The sequence below is a fragment of the Cygnus olor genome, chromosome 4 (assembly GCF_009769625.2).
Source record: "Cygnus olor isolate bCygOlo1 chromosome 4, bCygOlo1.pri.v2, whole genome shotgun sequence".
NCBI classification, from domain to species: Eukaryota; Metazoa; Chordata; class Aves; order Anseriformes; family Anatidae; genus Cygnus; species Cygnus olor.
The window spans coordinates 29,014,055-29,035,360 of record NC_049172.1 but is presented as its reverse complement, the minus strand read 5'-3'; the positions used below and the strand labels follow the sequence as shown (position 1 = coordinate 29,035,360).

Sequence of the window (21,306 nt, the reverse complement as noted above, 5' to 3'; positions counted from 1 at the left end):
AGCCTCCTCTACCTCATGAACTTTTTACCATAATCTTCAAAATAACTTGTTGACTTATTGACAAATAATAGTCACCTAAAGTTGAATTAAAAGAAACAAAATACCTGCTAACCTATAGGGTAAAATTCTCTCTCACTTACTGTCCTGCCCATCTTTCTGGGCTATAGTATGGTGTAATTTCAACAGCAAAATTGGCAGGACCTGAGGACCTGACTCAGATTCAGGTCATCACATCCTGGAGGAGCATTATTAACCTTTACATGGAAATAAGTGAACATAATCTCTATTTCAGAAAATGACTCTTAACCCATGTTTAGAAGGAAAAAAAGGAAAATTAAGTGTCCAGGGTGACCAGTTTCTCTGAATAAGCTAATAAAAAATTAACATTAAAGGTTTGTGCCTGTTTTCTGAATCTTCCCTCCAAATGTTGCAGCTGCATCACACTGTGCTAACAGACAAAGCAGTTTCTTATTCAACATACTTTATCTTCTAGATTCTGTGCTGGCAGAAGCTCCGTTTCTTTGAGACAAGATTAACAAATGAACTAATTTCACCCAATTAAAAAGAAAAACAAACAACAAAAAAGCATGCTTTATAACACTGCTTGGAGTGTTTTTGCATTGACAGTTAGAGTTGCCATCTTTCTGACATCTGCCATCAGACAAAGGTTCAAGTTTATGTATTTCTTGCCAGAATATATAACTAGGTCACTACAAACATATCTTCATCTAATATTTAATTAGAACCATAAAAATCAACCTTCTTGAAACCCATTTCTACTTTGATATGAACTCAGATTTAGATTTAGTCTGTGAATGGTTTAGCATTTCACAGATTTTCCTCTATCTCACTGACATGTTATCCTTTCAGATAAAACAGATCATTCTATCAGTTGGTCTCCCACTGTTGTTTCAAAACTGGCTGTTATCTTTGTTCATCCTGCCATAAAAGACTGTAATTCAAACACTCATGTAATGAAAAAAGATGAATAGTTTTTTCAGCTTCCCAAAAATAGTTGTGAAGACTACTTGCCCTCATACTGTAATTTTCAGTATATTGCAAGTCAAGTTTTATTTTAGGAAAAATAAATAAATCTGTAGTGCATATTATACTTTTCTACTATTATGTACCATAATGTGTACATACCCATGCGTATTTCAAGCTCCTGGACAATAAAGCTTTTGGGTTCATAGAGCTTTTCTATAAACCATTGAAAAATGATGCTACACAAGGCAGAAAAATATATCTATACCAGATTATTTGCTCAACACTGTTACAAGGTTAAAAAAATCAAGCATTACAGAAAAAGAATTAATTGAGCGCAACTGATAAGTTTTGTTTGTTGGTTTTTTTCATCAAAACTAAAACTTATCTTGAAAGTATCTGTGGAAAATCATTTTAGAATGATATTTCATCAAGTACTTATATATATAATATTAAAAATTGCATTCAAGTAATGACATAATGAGAAATATATGGCAGTATCTTGAATGTATTTTTTTCTCTATCTAGATCTTCACTTCTGCTTTTAAAATAGAAAGCTACTTTCCTATTCTGCATAGGATTTACATACAGAGAATATAAACATTTGAAAAATCCTCTAAGGAATGCAAACCCGTAACCTGAGCCTCTTCTATTAAAAATCATAATATTGTCTGGAGTGAAAAAAGTGTTTCTAGGTCATCTAGTAGCTTTTTACTTTGTAGTATTGTATTAAAAACATTAGATAGTACACAACTGCTTTTCCAGCAATCTCAAAAGGAGCACACAAGTTCACTAGTCATTTAGCATGCCAATAGTCATTTTTTTACCTTCTAATTTCTTTCAGAAGTTTCCCATTTCTTTAATGGTGAAATGAAGTAGTTATCTGCCTCCAAAAAATAAGTGGAAATACCAAATAATAATTTTTAAAAAATCATTAAAAAATAGCTTAACTTCAGCATTTTTCCAAATATTCATATTGTTAATATCGACATTTTTTGAAATTAATAAAATTGTGAGGAAAACCAGTTTTCTAGCTTTATTTTCTGGTATTCAAAAGCAAATGGTTACTTGGATATGCTAGATTTTATTAAATAATTTTTACCGAGATTTTTCACAGCACTGCTCACAATTAAAGATATGAAAGAAAAGAGAAGTTAAGGAAAGGAAAGGAAAAGTCTTCAGTGCATTATACTAATTTTATTTTATATTCATTTTTCCTTGGATTTTAATTTAGTAAAGTTACTACTTTTTATAGAGGAAAAAATATGTCAAAAAGATAGAAGTGTTACAGTTTTTAGCTCATAGGTTCAACCTAATTTTTTGTGTGTCATTTGGACTAAACTTTAAAACCATTTTGATAATAAGCTTACTTTTGATATATTTTTTTTAAATATTAAATGCAAACAAAAGTACCTACTTATCTTTGCTGCACTGTATATCTTATACCTAAGCTGTTCAGTATAACACACTGCAAAGTTCAGTCAAAATTCCAACACATCTTGAAATTCACAGCTAAAGCAAATGCATTATCTTAAATAGAATTACTATAAAAGAGAAAGTCTAGCATTTGACATCCCCTTAAGACATCTCAGTGTAAATTTGCATGCACATGACTCTCTGTTGGCAATATGTGTGAACTGGAATCAAAGGTAACACTAATTTTGTAGACATTAATAATTACTGAAAAAGCAGGAAATATTATACTACCTGTTAACTGCAGCTCTCATTAAAATTCAAACAGCTAATATAGTTTTAGTACCAAGCAACAAGCTAGTACATATTTTGAAGAACTCCCAGTGACTATTCAGACTGTTATTTGGACTATAATCAAAGACTGTTACTCTACTGAGGGCCAGTATAATATACTTTAATTTTTCAAGTATCTATTTGCAACATAAATATTTCTGTCATTAGAGAGTAGATAATGCATGTTCTGCTAACCCTTATGGCTGTATTGATGAGGGAAAAAGCAGATAAAATCCAAATGCATGGTACATTTTCTGTTATCTGAATAATGTAAAAACCACAAACTAGTTATCAATTTTTCAGATAGCATAAAATGGAATGGTTTATTTTTTCATTATATGAATTTCACTATTCACCAGAAGGAAATGACTACTCCATTATTTATCATTTTCTGCTTATTTATTTAGTATATGGCTAGCCAAACATTTTGGCCCAACAGCCAAAAAGTCAGTTTGACATTCTGCAAGGGATGACACTCTTTAAAACTCGAGAATAACATCATGTTGAACTATAGAAGGTGAACAAAAAAAGGAGCAAGGCATTCCCTATTATCTTTCACTCAGGTAAACAAAACAAAACAAAAAAAACTCACAGAAACAAAAAAGGTGAAACTATGGAATATCTAGCAGTGAGAAAACAATGATGACAAGAAATATACCCTAAGACATCTCTGTGCACCTTGAAAAGCTGAGTGGAAGAATTCTATACTTGTAAAATGTTTATGATTTTTCCATTCTGAAATTGGCTTTCGGTTTCTGTTTTACACATGACATGAACAAGTTTCAGAAATCCATACATAAGCGTTGGCACTGAAATGAATACAAGATCTATCTCAAGCTCTTATTCACAGACTCGGTAGGCAGGTGCCTGCCTATTAGTCATTTCACCAAATGCAAGAGATGGCTCAAAGAAATTCCCATAATGCAACATGGGTTTCTGTTCCCAATTCTGAAAGTCCAACCCTATCTCACAGAGCTCTGGGGAGCAAAAGTACGACCAATAATTGAGGGCACACAGATACACCATATACAGGTCATTTTACAGGTCATTTTCAGTAGCTTGCTGGATTATGTATATGCTCCATAATGTGACAACACCAGATATTAACATAACCATTGTTTCTCCACTGCCTCATAATGTGACCACTCCCTCAAATTAGAAGACATAGATCCTATAGGCAGGTTTAATGTTACCCTTGCAGTTTCTGCTCTTATATTTCTTGGCTGATTAACTGCGACTGTTTATTGTTTATTTAGCCAATAACAATATACTTATCCCTTACAATCTCCTGTCAATGACTTCTAGAAAAGTTTTCCCCTCTATATGTTTAGTGGAAAATCTTCCAATATTTCTCAAATCACCACCATCACCATCCCAAGTTACAAAAAAGTTATGACTCCACTGGCTTCCTTTGTATTCATGACCTGATTCACACATCCAATGTAAAGGTTACAAGAGCTCAAACGTCCTGAGTCAAACAGCAGAGAAAAATTAAGTTACAAATCACAATGCTGGTTCATCGTCCAGACTCTTCTCTCTCATTTTGAGCACAGGGGACAAAGAAGTGGCCAGACCTCTTTCTCAGTATCTCAAAACCCTTCTCTGGTTGCTCTGATCTCCAGCTCCTTCTTCTACACGTCATCTTGGATGACAGAGGCAAACTCAAACTGGCCGGTCAAAATGGTATTTAGCAGACAGGTATTCATTTCAAAAATAACTTGAAAATGTTGTTTCCTTGCTTTGCTAGAAGATGACAGGATACCGTTAGCCCCCATTTTTGTGCTAATTAAAAACCAACTTTCCTATCTCAGCTTAATTGACAACTTCAGAAGATTTTTATGCAAAGTCACCCTACTGGCAAGTGGCTTCATAAGGTCATATGGCCGTCGGTGTCACTGGCATTTGGAAAGCAAGAGCAGGTCTGTGAACTGAAACAGTTTGAACAGAGCTGCAAATTTTTAAGTGACTGATCTCTATCCATTATTTTCCAAAGCATAAGGGAGCAATTTGGTAAATGAATTGCCCTGATACTTTCATGGATCTTTGAAAATGATTTTTTTTTCTGTTTTATAAAAGCTTTCAGAATGGCATGGTCTGACTTAAGTCCCTGTCTGCAGCCAAAATCCTGCACACCTTCAGACTGACTACAGTCAGTCAGGCTCAACATATATGTGCAAGACTCTGCCCAAACTGAAAACATTTTGACTCTATGACCTGCAAAACAAAATTATACAACATTAAAAATTGTTCATTGTTCAAAGTAGGTTCTTTTTTATTATAATTACGTTGATTAGATAACTGTTAGACCACCTAAAAATCAACAATCTGTCACACTACTATCTGCAGGCAAACTAATGTTTAATAGCCAGTGTGATTCAAGAGTTCTTAATAAAGCAATAAACAAACCATGCCATGAACTAAAATAATAGCTGCTCTGTGTACACTTAACATTCTATGAATAAATGTGTCTCTCCGTATTTTCCTTCAACTTGTCCTTCCAGTGCCCTAGCTGAAATTAAAGAACATCAAATTCTAAGCCTGTTTAACTTAGAATAGCAAAGAATTAAACCTAATAATGAAATAACTCCATAGTGTTGTCTTTGAATCATTAGAGGATTTGCAGATAGTATCTTATGAATGCAAACAAGATAATCATACAAGCACAGATACCAAATAGCCCTTTTTCCAAACACTAGTGGGCATGCATATTCAACAAAATGCAAATATTGACTTTTCTGATAGCAACTAGATCAGATTGCTAAAGTGTCTGATGGGACCCTGTAATCCCAGCGTGAGAAACAGTACTGACCTTCACGCTCTGTATGGTTAGTGTGTAGATTACTTGCATTTATGATTCCCCTAACCTCTAAGCATTTTCCGCAATTGGAAGAATAAAGTAGATGTGTGAAAAAGGGCAGTCTGAGTCAGTACAAAAAGCCTGAAAGAAAGTAAACAGGCTTCATGTCTCATAGTATCTCTCTAGAGATGCATGGAAAGGAAGAAATGCCATTTGCAAGTGACTGCTTATAAAGATAAGTGAGCACATAAAAAGACTCTTTTTTTCTTAATAAGCAAGAAAAGAGTGTCATAAGAGGTCACACACCTGCATGTTCAGCAATGAATGTCTAGCACATATGTTAGAATATACAGGCATATTAGAAATGTTAATGATTTAAAGAGCATTGATCCAGACTGAGTGTACACAGCCATGTGGATAGTCACTTTCTCAGTAACACACTTCACCAAAACTAAAAAAAAAAATAAAATTAACAAACCAAGCTTTAAATAAGAAACCTCTATACTACCAGATACTTTAGCTAATATGTTTTAATCTTGAACTAATTTACATTTCCAAATCTTTCCTAATCCAACACTTCGAATTGATGCAGAAATAAAGAAATGGATCGGAAAAGCCTCAAGATTTTCTGCTATTTTTATTACGCTTGCAGTAAATGACATAATACCTTCAAAAGCACAGTAATGGTATAAGTCCTTATTGTGAACAAGTGGGAGTCCAAATTCACTCTTCATGCTAATTCCCTGATAAATTTGCAAAAAAAAACAGCAAAGCTAAAAACCTAAAACCCAAACCACCATCTATTTATGGCTTAGTTCTGACATTGTGTGTTTATGTCAATGAACATATACACACATACTTCCGTAAATTTGTTCATACCTATTTATAAAGAAACATACTGAACAGCCCTAGAAAGACTGTTTAAGGAACATAAATACATTCTCTTTAGATTTTATGATGCTGTATGACTTCTGCAAATCTAATTTCACTAATCATACTTACAACTCTGCATGCTGCTTTTACTTTGAGGCATCAGTGACAATTATAAATAGTAACAAGATTTTTCAGAGTTTCTGAGGGAAGAAGGTCAGGTTACTGCTAATTAGATCAGAGTGCAAGCTGTATAAATGATCCTTTGGGCATAGAAATTATGATAACAGAATATTATTTTATTGTTTTTTTTCCCCATTTGTAGTGCATTTTTAGTGTGCAATTATCCTCAAAGCTACAAAAACACAGCTTTCACATTTTATGAGGAAGAATCAATGTGTGCTAATTGGAACCTCGGCACCATACAAATGGGATTTTTGTATGTCTTTCTATTTGCTAAAATTCTTTATTCGTCCCTTCCTCCTGAGAGCCTTCATTCAATCAGTTCTATGCAGGATTTTATAAAGCTAAGGAAAATGATTGCCTGAATATTCTGAGATTTATTCATTTTAGAACCATAATAAAACTTTTTCATAAATTTCTATTCAAGCAACGCCATCACTGATTTTTATGGTGTTTAAAGAGAATAAAAACATCAAGATTTGACTGATTATTGCTAGTGGGCCACTATTCAAGATTTGACTGATTATTGCTAGTGGGCCAGTATTCACAATTGTATCTGTGTTCTTTGTGTATAATTTGAACCTTATTACTGCAAGCTTTTGCATTGAGACTCTGCCAGTACCGTGATCTAAACCTATACTTAAACTAAGTCTAGACAGGAAGCCAACTGCTAGAAAAATAAGAGATTTTAGCCAGTGGACAGCATGGGTAACTATATTCTATATGCTACAAAGTCCAGCAAGCATGAAGAGAACAAAGCCTCGTACTACATTTGAATACAGAAAACATTGCTTATAGCATAGTATTTAGATGTGTAATCATTTTTGTCAATTTTTTTAGATTATTTAACCAAGGACCAACAAGGACTTTGTCAGTCATGGGTTTGCTTTTTAACTCATCCCCATGCAAGACAATTCTAGGAGGTGTACGGACAAAAATCTGTCCTAGGCTGGCAATGCTGATAAAGTTTTTGATCAATAACTGATGCCTAAACTGCCAAATGACTCCACTTGTAGCTCTGCAGGTCAAAAGTGACAATTTGTTGCCATTCACATAACACATGGCTCTTCTTTCAGTACCTGAGCAAAATAAAATTTGGTAAGGCTTGTTCTTGACTTCCTCTTATCCTATAAAGTCCATTCCTCCTTGGACTCTAAAACTGAAGACTGTGTGTCCTATGACTACAACAAAAGCTAGAAGTGATTTCAAATACTTGATCTCTAAAAGCTTTGGAGGTTCAAAGGCATATCCTACCCTTGGGGTAGGTTGTGTTTTGAAGCCCTACACATGAGAAAACAACCAAAATAGCCTGTTCTGTCCTGAGAATACAGCTTACTTTCTGTATAATCATAAAAAATATGAATGGCTGGTATGAAAAAATGCAAAATTTGCTTGTACAAAAGAGAGCAGAGGTGGGAAAGAAACATGTAACTTTGTCTTCCATTCTCTTAGGCAAAAAAGCTAAGTTTTCACATACAAAACACTGATCACTGCAGTAGCCCTTCTCTGTATCTATTCAAGATTAAATTTAGCCTGAAACATGAACGTTCAGACATGGATACAGTATGTTAGCTGATGTTTAAATACTGTCATATAAAATACGTTCTATTATTCTTATATCTCTGAAAGTTACTCTAGTTCCTTGAAATTTGTCTCATCTTCAATATAAACCTGAAAATCATTCAATTATTTCAGCAATACATACAGATCTATAACTTAGTACCTCCACTAGCCACTTCTTGTCAAAGCATTGTTTTTCTTCAAACTATGCTGTGATTTTTTTTAATGTGGATTTAAAACAACAAATACTATTTTTCCTTTTTTTGACAATATCTAACTCATATTTACATTTTAACAAACTTTTTAAAAGATATTTTCAAAAACGCCCAGAATTCTGATGATTAGGATAGAAAGATGGATAGAAAGGAGAAAAGGATAGATTGATTTATTAAATACGTATGCAACTGCATAATCAGAGGTGCTCCATCTTTTTCTACTAATTGTTTACATAGCTACAATGTAAATACAATTTTTAGTTTGACTAGAGAGAATTAAATGTTAAGGTATAAACTACTTATCCAGTGTTTTAATTAAATTAAACTTTAAAGAGTTTAACTGCCGCTAGTTTTAATCTGTGGAATATCTGTGGCTAGCCAACATCCACATGGTCCAAAAAGTACATCTTCACAAGATAAAATTGCCTCATTTAAAGCCCATTAATGTCCCTTTGTACTGAAATTATTTTCTTAGGAAGTTGTGTATAAATGGTAACCAGTTACATTGCAGATTTTCTGGGGAAAAGAATTGCTGGCTCCCTCACAACGTGCCTTAATTTTCAAAAAAAATTACCATAGTAGAGCTGTTTTAAGTTCTGAATATGGACTATACCTGTAATATTAAGAGTTATGTTAATTTGTGTAATACGCATGGGATTTTGCTTATTTCTATAGCAGTGTACTAGATCATTAGCTATCTGCCTATCTGATACTTTACTATCTGTACAGTAGATGTATCAGTAGATGCCCATACAACTAACATTTTTCCTGAAGATACCAATATTCTTCACAGTGGGAATAATTACAAAGAACATTTTTTCATATTTCTGTTATGGGGACAATACAGCAGGATACTGTTGCTGTTCATCTGGGAAGAAAACACAATTTCTTTTAATAAGATTCTTGAAAGTACTTCTGTATTGAGAGAAAGGGAAAGGGGAAGAAAGCAACAAAGTTACAGTAAGTCTTGTAACTCTAGATTTGGAGAGGTGTATTTTTAAAATTTCGAACTGTTTAGTTTACAGCTGGTGTATCTATGGAATTTGCTGTTCAGGTACTTGAGGAACTATTTAAAATGTAAGGATTAAAAATTAAAAGAAATTTATAAAAGAAACCTATTTTTACCTTTGTAAATTGAAAAGTGGAAAGACATTTGATTGACAGCAACCTCTGGTTTGGATCTTTTCAGAAAATGGTCTAATAATTACCCACATGTAAACCACTAGCTAAAATAGATGCATTCATTCCTTGCAAAGTCTCCTTAGAAACACTAGACTTGCAAGCGTAATCAAAACAGGCAGCTGGGTCCACCCTTTATGATAATGTGCCATGCAGCTTTATTAATCTGACCTTTGAAAACAAATGAGAAATGTAATACTGCCCCACCATAATTGTTAGAGGCAGGCGTTTTAGCAGTCTTTAATTTGCACTTCACTTTAATATCTGCTTCCAGTTATGATGTAAACGTTAACAGAATCTGACACTGTTAATCGTGTTCTAGTGTCTGAAGCAGTGACAAAAGAGTGTGCTTGGGGTAAACTGGAACATGACCTTAATGGATAATGAAATGCATTAACCCTTGCTATGCAAAGAATAAAACAAAAAATGAATTCTATAATTGTTTCAGCTGGCATCTGAGTAATACACAGTGCTGCAGTTATGGGGTAGGCCTGAAGAGGGGGGAGGAAATCATATTCACCACACTCCCATTTCAAGGTTACATGAGTCCTGATTGTCCTTTAAATTGACTGCAAAAGATAGGCGATATAAAAAAAAAAAAAAGTTCCCAATATAATCAATAGCACTCTAAAGAATTCATGATGAAAACAAAAAGTAATTCTGTTTTTTTAGATGATATGAGTAAGGAAATTTCTGCTGTTTAACGTAAATCTGTTGTGTTTTTTTCCTGCACAACTGTTCTTAAAAGAGAAGTTTTATGGTCTATAAACAGCACAGAAAAACAAACTGCAAGTTATGTTGATAGTTATTAAACCTGTGTTATAAGTATACAATAAAAAAGTGGCATTGTACTTGAATTAAAAAGAAAAACAAACAGCTATTTACAGGTGTGTACACAATGTAGAACAATGTAAATTAAAAACATTTCCGTAATAACAGTATGTTACTTTTGAATATTATGTTCTCCTCTTGGACTTGACTTTTTCTGTAAGGACAACCATTTCTCTCTTTTAAACACTCCAGTATGAACAGTCTGATAGGACTGTTGTCAATATTGTTTTCTAAGTCTACATCTAAAAATGCATGCTTATATAGCCTTTAAAAATGCAGGTGGATTTTTAAAAGGATCTCTCTGTTTATCTTTTTCAGTAACATAAATATTATAGACTCCTTTCTCTTCAGTAACAAGGTATCATAGCAGACTATTTTAGATAAACTCCTACTAAGATTACTCTCAAATGTTCTGATAAAGCAAGGGTTACATAAGAGGAATAATAACAAATAATAAAGTTGCTTTCCCCAAAATTATAACATTGATTCTTTTACTATTACATTATATGCGCTATTATATTAAATACATACATATATATATACACATATGTGTAATGTTGTACATCATATATTTCGTATTTTCTTCTTTACAAGGATGGTAACGTTCCGCAAAGAAGCAGGGTAGACAGAAGAGGTGGGTAGCATTTTAAAGCATCGTACCTGAACACATCAAAGCCAGGAGAGCTCTCAGCTTCATGGGCATCAGTCCCTTTTACATTCTTAGACTTTTGCTGTTAGGATAATCAAATGAGTATTCACTACATATGAGCAACTCGACATGCATCCCCTGCAAACACTGCACTAATGTTTTATTATGAATAGTACAGAATCCAAGAATACTTTCTCATTGCACTGCATTCTCTCTGAATTTAGTACAGGTCTTCAGTGCTCAAGAGCTACTTCAAAATCCTTCAGAAGCCAATTGTGGTTTGTATACCTCTTTCAAGGAGAAAGAGGAAAAGTAAAGATACTATTTTTTGAAAATAAATATACTTTAGACCATTTCTTCCTTAAAGGGAAATCCAGACTGGGATTAAGCACATAAAAGAAACTTAATATATGAAGTTGCAAAGCTTTTAGCAGAAATTTTAAGTTTACAAAATCAATATCAATAATAATTAAAGAATAGACTAATATAAAGAAAATAATGTTTTGTTGTTCATTTTCTCTCCTTGGCCTACCAGAAACAGCACAAGAAACTCTCCAAAACATTTTCAATAGTGTTAAAATTAATCAGTACCTACTTTTACATGGAAGCATCTAAACAAAAATTAAATGAAAAAAAAAAATCAGTGTTCATCAAACTGTACCTCTATGTTTGAGTAACTTTTCTAAAACTAATAGATCCTTAATAGGAATGAATCTATGTTCCATTGAGTATTCAAGACTTTTTTCCTTCCTGGTGTTCAATCTTTTTCCCGCTCTATCTGTTCAAATGAATTGTTTGTGCACTATAGAAAGAAACTTCATGAATACTGATGAGCATGTTTTCTCCAGTCACGTGCTGAATGTCTACTTTGAAATAGATTTAAAAAATTAACAGAATGTATCCTAAATTTAAGAAGGATATAGATGAATTAAAGAAAAATTAAAAAAAAAAAAAAAAAGGAAGAAAAGACAAGAATATTGCATTAGCTCAAAACTGGAATTCAGCTTCATCAATTAATCATTTAACATAAATAGGAAAACCTAACAAAGTTGTATAATAAAGCACAGACCTTGCTCTTAATGTATACTTTCAAGATCTGAGTAATTATGGTGTTTTCAAAGATACTATCTGGATTTATAATGACTCAGATTAGAAGACAGTAAAAAGTTGAAAAGTAGAAGAAAATCAGCACTTTATCAAGTTTTATGATTGCATAATTTTACTGAAAATGGAATTCTGTTGTCAAAAACATATTGAACTGACACCCGACCCACACTTTTTACTACCTCAAAATGAGTTTCAGGACTGTTAAAAAAATAAAATAGTAAGATTAATTATTGCATTAAAATTATTTTCACAGGTAGAATTTTGTTTCTTTTCAATGTTTCATAGCCCAACTGAACTGATTCAGACCATTATAAAGAGTGCTATTACAAAGATTAATCATGTGAAAGCAATTCCATAATAAAGAAAGAAATATATATATATATATATATATTTAATTCAGTCAATAGCACTGAGTCTGTCGTGTAAGAGAGGAACATCTGAACGGAAAATGGAGCTGCCTTTCTTATGGCAATTCTTAAGAGTCAACAGAGATTTGTGTTTGAGCTGATTAGGCACTGGAGGAGAATGGAATAGGATAAACGGGACAGTATTGGCTACACTGAGTTCAAAGAATCCTCAGACCACCTCTTAAAAGTTTATTCATTCAGGTAAGTTGGAACATAACGATAAAATATTAGAAAAAATATTTAGCAGCTGCATTCCAATTGAAAGAACAGTCTTGGACATATATTTACTAACTTGCCTGCTGTTACACATACTCTCTAAAATACTATAAATTTTTATGATACATTCTGGTCTACCAGAGAAGGATTGCTCCAGTGTAACAAATGAAAACATGAATCAATTCAGTCCAGGAGGACTGCAGTTCAGATTCTCACCATACTCACATAACACAAGTCTGTTGAAATATGAATTTAGAACAGTGTGATCAAGCAGACATAATGAGTCACTGGATACATTAGAGAAAGTAATGAAGTGGATTTTTTGCCATAGTTAATTGGTTTAACATGACATAAGATGCTGATGCCATATATTCTCATCAGAACATACACAGCTCTCTTCGGTATCAAAAACAATACCAGACAGCCATATTGCAGGATAGACATAACAGTTTGCTCACCCGCTGGCATTTGAAAGCATCTTGAGATAATTTGTCACTTTTAAAAGCTATTGATTTAATTAAGGTCTTACCGATTTTGTCCCTTAAATTCTTTCAGTTTTGAACAGTATTAAGCTTTTTCTCACTCCTCCTTATCTAACTTTTATCTGGGTGTAGAAAAAGACTATTATACCCATCTGGAAACCCACAAGCGTGCAGGTGTGTTACCTTTTTAAGGAGCAAAAGGCAAGTAAGATGGCCAAGTGATGCTCGTGTGGTCTTTATTTTTGGTATCTTAAGATGATAAAAGGAACAGATGTTTGTTAATGGTATCAGAAAAGCCTGGCAATATGTTCATAATAATAATTACATTTTTGAAATCAATCTGTGAGTCAACAATTTCAGATTCCTACTACTAAGGTTAGCATAAAGTTAGAAGGATTAAATACAACTAGAAACTTGGGTTGCAATTAAAACGTGGTCAATGTTCTCTTGTTTAGTTTTGGATTTTAATGATGTTCAAAACTCAGATCAATAGTAGCTTGCAAAAATGTGAACAATATTCTGTTCAGTCAGACTCTAAAGTATCACTAAAATAAACTACAGCCATACAAGTAAATATCATACAAATTATTTACTTGCATATATCATAGAATGATAGAATGGTTTGGGTTGGATGGGACCTTAAAGGATTATCTATTTTCAATCCCCTTACCATGATCATTTGGAAATGTTATGAAAAGTGTTTGTTTTCCAGATCTTTGCTGAAACAATTAATATACCTTTCAGTAACAGTTCTAAAAAAAAGTTACTAAAATAAATAGACAAAGCTAGACAAGTTGTGTCAAGTATCGTTATCACTGTTCAATATCAGAAAAATTATGGCCTTACTCTCACTCTCAGCCTAATTTCAAAACTGTTTTTTTTTGTTGTTGGTGGTGGTGGTTGGTTGGTTGGTGGTGGTTTTTTTTGTGTTTTTTTTTTTTTTTTTTGGGGGGGTGGGTGTTATTAATGTATGCTAAATAAGAAAGCATGATTTAAGTGTTGAAGATTTGAATGTGTAAACAGGTTATACAGACCACATTCTTTTTATATCTACACCTTGTGTGTTAAGTATGTAAACACATTTTAAGATTACACTTTTGTTTTATTGTATCTATGCATATAAATTTATATACTTTAAAATAGTATATTTTATATTCATATTAAATGCACGGTTAGATAACCTTTTTTTTATGTTTTAGCACCAACATTTTTCACACTATTGTTATTTTTATATATGTACCTAATTAAATAGAAGGCCTGTGTTACAAAACTCAATTTGTATTTTACACTGGTGATAAGCATTTTCATACAGAAAAACACTCAAAAGTATAAGAAATTTTGCCATCATATAGTGGAATTGTAAAATCGTAGCACTGTATTATTTTATGTAAAAGTGGTGTTTCTTTTTTTCTTAAAAAGTGTACAGAAATTTCTATTATACATTAAATGAAACAAGCAAAAGAATATCACAGATCAGAGAGAGGTGGGATTAGTGTCAGAACAGGGCATGTTCGAGTACTGGCTTCTATTTTGGTGTGATTGACTTAGTGGTTGACAGCAGAAGTAACAGATGGGAAAAACAAGTGGGTCAGAAAAATGTCAGGACAAAATCCAAACACTGCAAAACAATAACAGCAATAACAATAACAATTAGTAAAATATAAATAGGAATCAGATTTATTTTATAGCAAAAGATGAAGTAAAATGAAAAATTATTAGGCATTTATAATATGTGAAAAGCTAAGGAATGGTGCCAGTTACTAATGTCTTAATTCTGCTGCAATGTTCTCATCTTATAAAAATACAATCCTAAAGAAGTACTAAATAAAAATTAGATACTGAAACACTAATACCAATGGAAGTTATGAGGCACTCCCAAAGCCTCCAGGGTTTCATTTGGCTGGCCTGTTTAACATGAACTTGTAATTGTCCTCTGAATCAAGATGATGACATCGGGTTTGAAAGTTTCAAACGATTTAAGGATCTGAAGAAAACATTTTGCCCCTTTATCGTATATGGTACCTGCAAAATGCAGAGAGTGTAAGTAATACAGTTGCAACTCTGTCCTGAGAATCGGGGGAAAATTTACCTGCCTCACAAGAACAAGTGCAGAACACAACACAACATATTCAGGTACTGCACAGGTAGTACAGTAGTGAAGGAAAGACAGGTGGTCATTGACAATACAGCAACATTTATGAAAAAATATTATTTTAGCCCTATTTCATCCAAACAAACCAGTATTTTAAGCAGAAAAAAAAATCTTATATACCATAATTGACAAGTAAAATAAAAATACTTTTTTGAAAATTTGCAAATGACATGGAAAAAAAAACACATAGAAACACAGAAGAAATTTAAAGAATATAAAAAGAGAAGGCCAAAAAAGGAAAAATAAATAAATAAAAAACATACCATAAACATACACGTATGTGTGCAACAGTGGAATATTTTTTCCAAAACCACTGAAATCTTCTAAGATCTTGAATTGTCAGCTTAGGTATGCACAGCATGCAGGAAGTTCAGTAGATTAAAAATTTCCTCAAGAGATGTTACAGATATAATCACAACAAATTTTGTGCATCTGAGTACCAATTTCACTGCCTGTTTAGAGATAATGGATATCTCCCTTTAAGTAGTTAAATGATTTGCTTTGGCTGTAGTTGCCAGCAATATTTTATAAGCCTTTGAAAACTTTACTTGGTTAGTTAACTAAACCAACAGCTAATGCATATGGTGAATACTCCTAACCAGCTTGTTCCTACTTTTAATTGTTCTTCACTGCATAATGACCACACACCTAGCTACAGTGGGGGAAAAAAGGATCTAAAAGCGTAACACAACTTTGAAAGCATACATGCCCATAACAAGCCATACATACCCATAACAAATGCCTGATTTTAGTATCTTTGTACGTAAAGACTTAAAAGTTTACTACCTCTCTAAAATTAAGTATTCATGAATCTCTCATTTCTGTATTGTCCTTCATATTATGTAAATTATATCATCATGAACAATGCAATTATACTGACACAACTCCACACAACCAACAGATTTAGCTTGCCTTTAGATGCCCGTGTATAGCCTTAGTTTGAGGGAGAGCAAGGAAATTGAGATTAATGAGTACTGTGGCTAATAAATAAGTGAATTAAGAACAGCTAACACAGGTGATAAGATTAAGCATTGCTTCCTTAGGTAATACAAAAGGTGTAGGCTTGTCACTTAACTCCATCCTCTCTAAGTAACCATTAAATGGTATTCTTTCCTCTTCTACCTTCCATTGCTTTTCTTTTCAAAGTACCTACAATATCCTGCATCTACAGTATTAAGACAGCTATCTCTGCCTGTAACGGCAATTTCACCTTTCATTGCTTAACAAACTTTAAATAAAAAGATTTGGGTATTCTCTCTCATAAAAGTTTTACACTAGAAAAAAAGCATGAAATACACAATTTGTGTTTTGGAACTCTCTATTTTCTTGATAAAAGGCTGTTTCTATAACCTGGATATTCTATTTCACATACTTTTTAACCAGTGTAACAGAATAAGGTGCAGTGAAAGTATAAACAACTGTATGCAAAAAACATAGATGACAGTACTTTTGCAAGGTATCCCGCTAAGGACGTAATTAATTTATGAGTAAATTGTAATCACATCCAATTACAAATTTACTGCATAGCAGGATAAAGTGATTGTAATGATGCTTCATTAAAGTATAATAATATTCTGTAGTTCAGTTCACAAACTTAGTGAGAAGATGCAGTTCACCCCATACAGAGTACAGCAGTCAGTCTTGCCCATCTCAAGCAAAGACTTCAAAAAAAAGTAGCTTAGATATGTACATTTTATCCCTCTTTCCTGGATATATTTTTGTCATTTCAAATACCAAATACTCAGCAAACAATCTGTCCATCTGTCCAGGTATATAAATAAATTTTTACCAACAATGAATGTTAGATTTGTGATAATTGCAAGAATCAACACATTTTGAAAATAATTAGTACTTACCTTTACTTCTTGAGCCCTCCTGATTCTTTTCCTGCTGCAATTAAAAGTAGAAATATGTATTATTTTCAGTATTAATTACCACATAAATCATAGACACACGGATTCAAAAGAAGCTTAGTCTAGTTCCTCCTCCTTCCTGTTCTGAGATAAAGTCAATTATGCTGCATAAAGTTTCCTATACCACCTGTTTTTGAAGTCCCCTACAATTTTTTGCACCTTTTTTCCACAATGACAGTGATTAAGCACCAGAACATGACCCAGAAGAGGTCATGCAATCTCTGCCACCTTATGTCTATCTTGGGAGATGTTCAAAATTCAACTGACCAAAACTCTCTACAATGTGATGCTACTTTGAAATTATATCGGCTTTAATCAACCAAACTAGGTAACCATCAAGGTGACCACCAGCCTAAAGTACGAGACTTCCATGAGACAAGGAGGGAGGACCAGAACCTTGCAATCCCTGGATCAGAGCTTAACTCTCTTCAAAATTAGAAAGTTTCATCCCAGATGAAACAGACAATCTCAACTACAAATAAATTTCTCTCCCCCTCTTCCAGCCCTTCTCCTGTTTTTCCCTGCTTGCTTGCAACCCAGTGAACATAGAATACATTTCATCTTTAAAGCAAACCAAAGTAGTCCTCTCTTGGTTCAGTTGTCTTCCAAGTCTTCTCTTCCTATTTTTTAACATTTTAAAATATGTGTTGTCTAAAGGATTCCAATATTCCAATTTAGACCTTTCTAAAACCAAGGACTTTTTAAATTACATCATCTCTGTAACTGCATCAGCAACATATAACATATACTGACATATTTGAAAATAACATTTCCCTTCCAAAAAGAGTATGCCACATCTTATTCATAGCCAGCAAGTTTTTCACTATGATCCCCTTAGTTCTTCACTACATAACCTACCAATTGTTTCCTACACCACTGGATGCTCCTACCTGGACGATGCTGTTTTTAATCTTAAAAATATTAGCACTACCTCTCAGGCTGACCCACTTGTCTCTAGTTCAGGTCAGAATATTTGGCTTACCTAAGTTAATTCTAGCTCTGCTTCCTTACCCTGCAAATCTTTGAATCCCTCCCCCATGAGTGTAAGAAAATAGATTTTCCCATCAACCTTAAACATGTTACCAGGATTTTAGTCTCATAGATGGTGAATATTTATGGAATAAATATGGTAATAAAGAATTATTAACATGGCTTTAACCATGTTAAATGTGTTGACTTATTTCCACCATGCTTTGTTTGCAAAATTGCATCAAAAATACTTAAAAGACATTTGTTTCAAAGTTATTAGCACAAAATAAAAGTTTTAAATGGCTGAAATTTATCATTTTACTATTTTAAACCAAAAATGACGTCTAGGTAATATTTTGTTCAAAACACACAAGCATTTCCAGCCTCACACTTCCTACAAATATACATTCTGATGTTTTTTTCCAAAAACTTCTAAGCTTTTGTAATTTAATTGCACAACAATTCTTAAACAAGTTTCTGAATAATGAAGCCCCAGTGTTGCTGAAGGAATTTATTTTTTATATGAGCACACATTTATTAAACCATACTTTCCAGTTATATTACTTTTTTCACATACTAAAATATGGTATTAAATTCCATTTGAAAATTAATGGTATATTTAAATACAAACTTTAAGTGGTATGCTTATTAAATGCTCTACTTTCCATACCTCTAACAGTATGACCATGTCTTGCTGAAGAATCCAAGTTCCTTTCTTAGTATTATTAGTAAAAACTCATCCATAAGAAACAAAGAAACAAGTAAAATACACATTGAGAAAAACAAGAAACTTTCAAAGACTCAGTGATTTCATTTACTAAAAGACTTGCTCTGAATACTCTGAAACTACAACCCAAGTTGACAGCTCTTTTGTTCATTTGTTTTGATTTTATTTCACTATTTGACACACATCTCGTTGGTTTCCTGGCAACCAGCAAAGACTTTTTCCTCATTCAACCGGTAACTGCTACCATATCATGTGCTCCTAATCTAACTTACAAGTATTTTATGTTATGACCGACAAGTTATTTCTTCAGAAATGCTGAAGTTTGTATGCATATTTCATATTTTCCAGTTAACATGAGAAATTTTCTTCAGTAGTGCACCTGCGTATAACTGCACGTACTCACTGAACACTCTCAAGTCACCTGCACAAGAGAACGCAGCTGAGAGTGGTTACCTGCATTATAGGAGGAGGTAACATGGCTATAATGAGAAAGTACTGACATTAAATGGTTGCTGAACACTGACAAGAGTAAAGTCTGACAGCCTGGAAACTGCAGGCCTGGGAACTCGGCCTTTGGCCTAGCGACTCAGCTGAGGAACCAGGGCTATCCTTGAAGTGCAGCTGGACACCAGAGAACCAGAGGCATCCTGAACGTACCATTGATAAAGACAAAACAAGAAACAAAGGAATATATCACCTGAGACAGTAAAAAATAGCCTGGGAAAGAGGAAGCTGGCCTGAAAAAGTGGGTATCGACATGAGAAGTTTTTGTTTACAAAAAATGAAAATATCGAACATTATCATCTATTTGCTGTCTTAGGATAAAGACCAACATTAACAGCATCTATTAGTTACCTGAAGTGATGATGTCCTACACCCTCTTACATCTCAGTGATACAAAAAGGGCCTGATTTTTACCAAAAATAGAGACTCCCTCTCTGAGAAACTTCCTGTGCTGCATGTGCTCCTTTCTCTCTATTGTGTTGGTTTTTTTTTTCTTGTTTTTTTTTTTTTTTTTTCTCCTCCTTAAACAGGCTGAAGCTTTGCTGGAACATTGGGTTAACTCTGTGATGCTTCAGTGTAAACTCTGCAGTGCTCCACACCCCATGAGGCAAATCAACTTTGAAATGAGACTCTGTCCCTTACTTTGGTCCCCTTCGGGGCCCATTTCTGGGGGTGGTCGGTCTCCTCTGAGATTGGTTTTAGACCCTGTAAGGTTGGTCCCTCTGAGATCAGTTTTCACAACTAGACCCCTGTGAGGTTGGAACGGGCTAGACCTCTCTTCTGTGATCAGTCTGATACATTTGGTACCAGTGGCTTTATGAATATGTATATACGCATATAATATGTATAATATAGATAAGTATAACCTATCATATGTATATTTGCTGTTATAGCATCAATAAGTTTGCAATCTGTAAGTATATTCAGTGCCATAGTATTTTGATAGGTTTGTTGAACCTAAAATACTAATCTATATTTGCTGCTGTATTACTTATTTTTACTACATCTAATTGCCTTCCTACTATTTCTAATCACTGCTACCACTAATTAGTGCTATTCCCTCAATATCTATGTCAGATATATTTGCTTCCTGTAATAGCTTGTTATCTATATACATGCTTGCCTTATTAATCATAGTATGCTTGCTGGTGCTGATTTGTGGTGATCTGCTGTAAATCAAAATCTTTAGAAATAAAACTTCTGTGTCTTCTGTGTATTATGAAATCCTATGACCTCACTGTTGCTATACATATATATCCATAGGCCAGGTAACTCCCCCCGCCTTTGGATCATGACAAGAGTAAACAGAACTTGTTGCATACCATGATATTCAGTGTAAAAATACACTGAGCTAGTTGTCTCCAATGACATGAGAAAAAACTATGTGAATTTACTCAACACAGCAATCTGTCCCCAAAAATTTCAAACTTCTCTTCTGCACAATAGTTGCTCAAGGAGATGTTATCCATTTTGTGTACTGCAAAGTATTCAAATATTTTCTGTTTTATAAATTCACGTCAGAAAAATGGCATTGGGAATAGGCTAAGTGCAAAACACTTTTACAGGTCTATTTCTATTATAGGATATATTTATTTTAAATATTTGAACAGAAAAAGGAGACATTTACTTTTCCTATTGCTGCAATTTATGTGGTATCTTTAACACTCTATAAACTAATAATAACAAAATGAGTGTACTAACTACAATCCAGGCCTAACTGCATTGTTTTATTTAATCAATAAGCTCCAAAGATTTGTTGTTATGGTGCACATATCAACTTCTTTGAGTCTCAATATGCCAATATTGTACAGATAA

General features: G+C 33.4%; 1 protein-coding gene across 7 annotated transcripts in view; it reads right to left on the bottom strand.

Annotated features, from left to right (window-relative positions):
* Positions 1-21,306, bottom strand: part of FSTL5 (follistatin like 5) — a 415,275-nt gene that overhangs the window by 224,474 nt on the left and 169,495 nt on the right. For all 7 annotated transcript variants that reach the window (XM_040555979.1, XM_040555981.1, XM_040555984.1 and 4 more), the window contains one exon: positions 17,235-17,268. In XM_040555979.1, the coding sequence (XP_040411913.1) occupies positions 17,235-17,268 (34 nt within the window). The remainder of the gene's footprint in view (positions 1-17,234; positions 17,269-21,306) is intronic.